Source organism: Triticum aestivum, chromosome 3A, assembly GCF_018294505.1.
Source record: "Triticum aestivum cultivar Chinese Spring chromosome 3A, IWGSC CS RefSeq v2.1, whole genome shotgun sequence".
NCBI classification, from domain to species: Eukaryota; Viridiplantae; Streptophyta; class Magnoliopsida; order Poales; family Poaceae; genus Triticum; species Triticum aestivum.
In genome coordinates this window covers 437,549,708-437,553,318 of record NC_057800.1, presented here as the reverse complement: position 1 = coordinate 437,553,318, position 3,611 = coordinate 437,549,708, and the positions used below count along the sequence as shown (strand labels likewise).

Below are 3,611 nucleotides of genomic sequence, written 5' to 3'. Positions count from 1 at the left end.
AAAAGCCAGCCAGGGAGAGCTTGCGCAGGCGCTTTCGGTGCACGGCATGACCACTCTACGTGCGACGCTGCACCTTTATGACCTGTGTGTACGAAGACGCTAGCTGCTTCAAATGGGAAGGAGAAAGCAGATAGTCAGCTGTTTCCGAAAGAAACACGCTCTCGATCGACTGCAAACGACCCACAAAGATTGAGGCCCATGCAGCCAGCCACCTAATTGTAGACCAGGTTGGTGCCGTGCCGCGTCCCTACGCTCGCTTTTCGTCGTCCAACTTTGCTCCCTTTTTTTCCCACACGGATCTTCTCATTTCACAGGGATTAAAAGAAAAGACCACTTCCCCGGCCTGCTGTGGACTGTAGAACCATCACGGAAACAGCCCAGGGCGCAAAAATGTGCTCTATAATGGCGGAAAAGCATGCGGTGCAAAAGGCCTCCACCATCTTTTATATATAGTGGTGGAATGGAAGGTGATCACCACAGCACTCGTATCCTACGCCCCCACCCACTTGATCACCGCAAGAGAGCAAAGCATCAATCAACCCCATTCCCCTTGCGCTGGCTGCTCCGGCGTGTTCTGGGCCAAGGCGACGAGCGTGATGGGATCGCCGGTTTCTTTTCCACGGGAGCTGCTGTACGTGGTGGCGGGCGCGACCATCGCGTGGTGCGCCGTGCGGGCGCTGGAGTGGGCGTGGTGGAGGCCCCGGCGCCTGGACCGGGCGCTGCGGTCGCAGGGCCTTCGCGGCACGGCGTACCGCTCCGTGGCCGGCGACGCGCCGCTGGCCGAGAGGCTCAACGAGGACGCGAGGGCCCGGTCCATGCCGCTGGGCTGCCACGACGTCGTGCCCCGGGCCATGCCGCTGTTCCACCAGACCATGAAGGAGCACGGTACGTCTCCTACTTCTCTTGTTCTCTTTCTTGCCTGTCCCTTGACCTTGGAGTCGGCTGCATTGGTTTGCCTTGGAAACTTCTTTGGTCGCGTCACTCGGTCGTCCGGGAACATGTTTCCAAGAGCAGATTCAGTACCCCTAAAAAAAAGAGCAGATTCATCAGTTTTCATAAAAAAAAAATGGTTGACTACCGGAATCATTTTTTCCTTGCATGCACCGCTATTGGCTATTTTTTTCATGCTAATTTTCTTTTGTGTGGGTTTTTCTCATGCTATTTTGAAGTTCAATTCAACTTTATTGCAGTTTTGTAACAGATTAGGACAACCAGATTTACGGACACTCAAGGTATCTAGCTATAGGAGCATCTGTAAAAGAGAGTATCAACAAGAAAATCCCATGCTGCATGATTGCATCCAAGGCCATATTCCTATTGCGTACGCTAGCTATAGACATCATCATTCCAAAGAGGAAAACACCAACTCAATAGTCCAGTTCGAAAGGTACCCACACTAATGCGATGATGACTAGACTCTAGATCCCACCCTTCTTATTTTAGTGGGTGCATCGGGCTTCATTTTTCTATCCACGAAATCTAATGATGTTCTAGCAAACTAGACAAACCGTACCCCACTTAGGTAAATGGGCTAACTGAAAATGAAAATGTAGACGTGTATTCATAATAACTGAAGAAATGAAAAAGAACTGCTGATACAAGCTACCTCGTGATTGTCTAATATCATTTCATTTCAGGTAAAATGTCTATCACTTGGTTTGGACCGTCGCCTAGAGTGACCATTACCAAGCCCGCACTGGTGCGAGAAGTACTGTCCAACAAGTCCGGCGACTTTGAGAAGCTCAAGTTGGGCCGACTTCAGAGGATGTTGCACAATGGCATTGGTAGCCACGAGGGCGAGAAATGGGCCAAGCACCGGAGGATCATCAACCCTGCCTTCCATCTCGAGAAGCTCAAGGTGATTTATTATTTATTTTTGGTTGGGTCATTGACATGGCGGCAGACTGGCATTGGTTGGTTCCAGGGAGTGACAAAATTGGTGTTCAATTTTCAGCGCATGTTGCCAGCTTTCGCTGCATGTTGCACCGACCTGGTGGACAGATGGGAAGGCCTAGCCGCGGGTGACGCGCCATGCGAGGTAGATGTCTGGCCCGACATGCAGAACCTGACAGGGGATGTCATCTCTCGCGCTGCCTTTGGCAGCAGCTACCTGGAGGGCCGGAGGATCTTCCAGCTCCAGGGGGAGCAGATCGAGCTCGCCGTGCTCGCCATGAACAAGATACATATCCCTGGTTATTTGTGAGTTCTCTGTCTGCGATTACTCTCCTTCTGCACGTACATCGATCAATGGTGCAAATTTGGGTTTTTCCTACGGCACTGCGCTGCAGACTCTGTCCTGATACATTATTGTATGTCCAGGTTCTTCCCAACAAAAGCCAACCGAAGGATGAGGCAGATCGCTGCCGAGATCGAGAGGATCCTCAAGGGCATCATCGCGAAAAGAGAGAACGCCTTGAGGGCCGGTCAAGCCACGAGCGACGATCTTCTCGGGCTGCTGCTGGAGTCCAACATGGCACACACCAGGGCGGGCGGCAATTCCAAGGCCGGCATCACGACCGACGACGTGATCGGAGAGTGCAAGCTATTCTACTTCGCCGGCATGGAGACCACGTCGGTGCTGCTCACGTGGACGATGATCGTCCTCTGCATGCACCCGGAGTGGCAGGACCGCGCCAGGGAGGAGGTCCTGCATGTCTTCGGCGACCGCACGCCGGATTACGACGGGCTGAGTCGCCTGAGAATTGTGACCATGGTGCTGTACGAGGTGCTGCGGCTATACACGCCGCTGACGGCGCTCCAGCGCAAGACGTACAGGCCGACGGAGCTCGGCGGCGTCAGGTACCCGGCGGGCGTGGTGCTTATGCTGCCGTTGTTGAGCGTCCACCACGACAAGGAGGTTTGGGGCGCGGACGCCCATGAGTTCAGGCCGGAGAGGTTCTCCGAGGGGATCTCCAAGGCGTCCGTCGACGCGCCGGCCTTCTTCCCGTTCGGCTGGGGCCCGCGGATCTGCGTCGGCCAGAGCTTCGCACTGCTCGAGGCTAAAATGGGGCTCGCCATGATCCTGCAGCGCTTCTCCTTCGACCTCTCGCCGTCCTACACACACGCGCCCTTCACCGTTGGCCTGCTGCAGCCTGAGCACGGCGCGCAGGTCAGGCTCAAGAGGCTTCACTGAGCTACAGTACATATTACAAAATCAGTTGATCTGCATGTACAGCATACTGGTGGATTCTAAGACTAACTAACGCACTCAAGACTCAACTACGTGTAAAAGGCCTGCTTGTGTATTGACTTTAGATGGAAGTCGGTTGTATCAGATGACTGGAGTTTCTCGACCAACGGTCAAATTTTCATTTGGAGAAACACTATATATCTTTCTTTTTTTAACCATGCGAAACACTATTTCTTTTCTGAAAAATAACAAATCTATTATAAAGATGGTAAACATTTCTGACCGGCGGACCGGCCGAAACTTGAGCCGGTCGCGCGCGGTGCGTACGATAAAGAGAGATCGAACGCTCGGTGCTCTCCCCATATCACAACACTCGGTGCTATCCTTACCTATCCATGCATCGATCTATCCCTCCTTCTGTTTCTTTCCCCACCAAGCTCTTCTCCTTTCTCCGCCATGGCCACCACCACCCACCCCGGTA

The 3,611-nt window shown here is 53.3% G+C and overlaps 1 protein-coding gene across 1 annotated transcript; it reads left to right on the top strand.

Moving 5' to 3' along the window:
- The first annotated feature begins 469 nt into the window (after window positions 1-469).
- LOC123061545 (cytochrome P450 72A14) lies at window positions 470-3,293 on the top strand. Its single transcript, XM_044484691.1, has 4 exons — window positions 470-885; window positions 1,638-1,858; window positions 1,955-2,199; window positions 2,320-3,293. The coding sequence occupies exons 1-4, from the start codon at window positions 597-599 to the stop codon at window positions 3,131-3,133; spliced, it is 1,569 nt and encodes a 522-aa protein (XP_044340626.1). The 5' UTR covers window positions 470-596; the 3' UTR covers window positions 3,134-3,293.
- The last annotated feature ends 318 nt before the right edge of the window (window positions 3,294-3,611 follow it).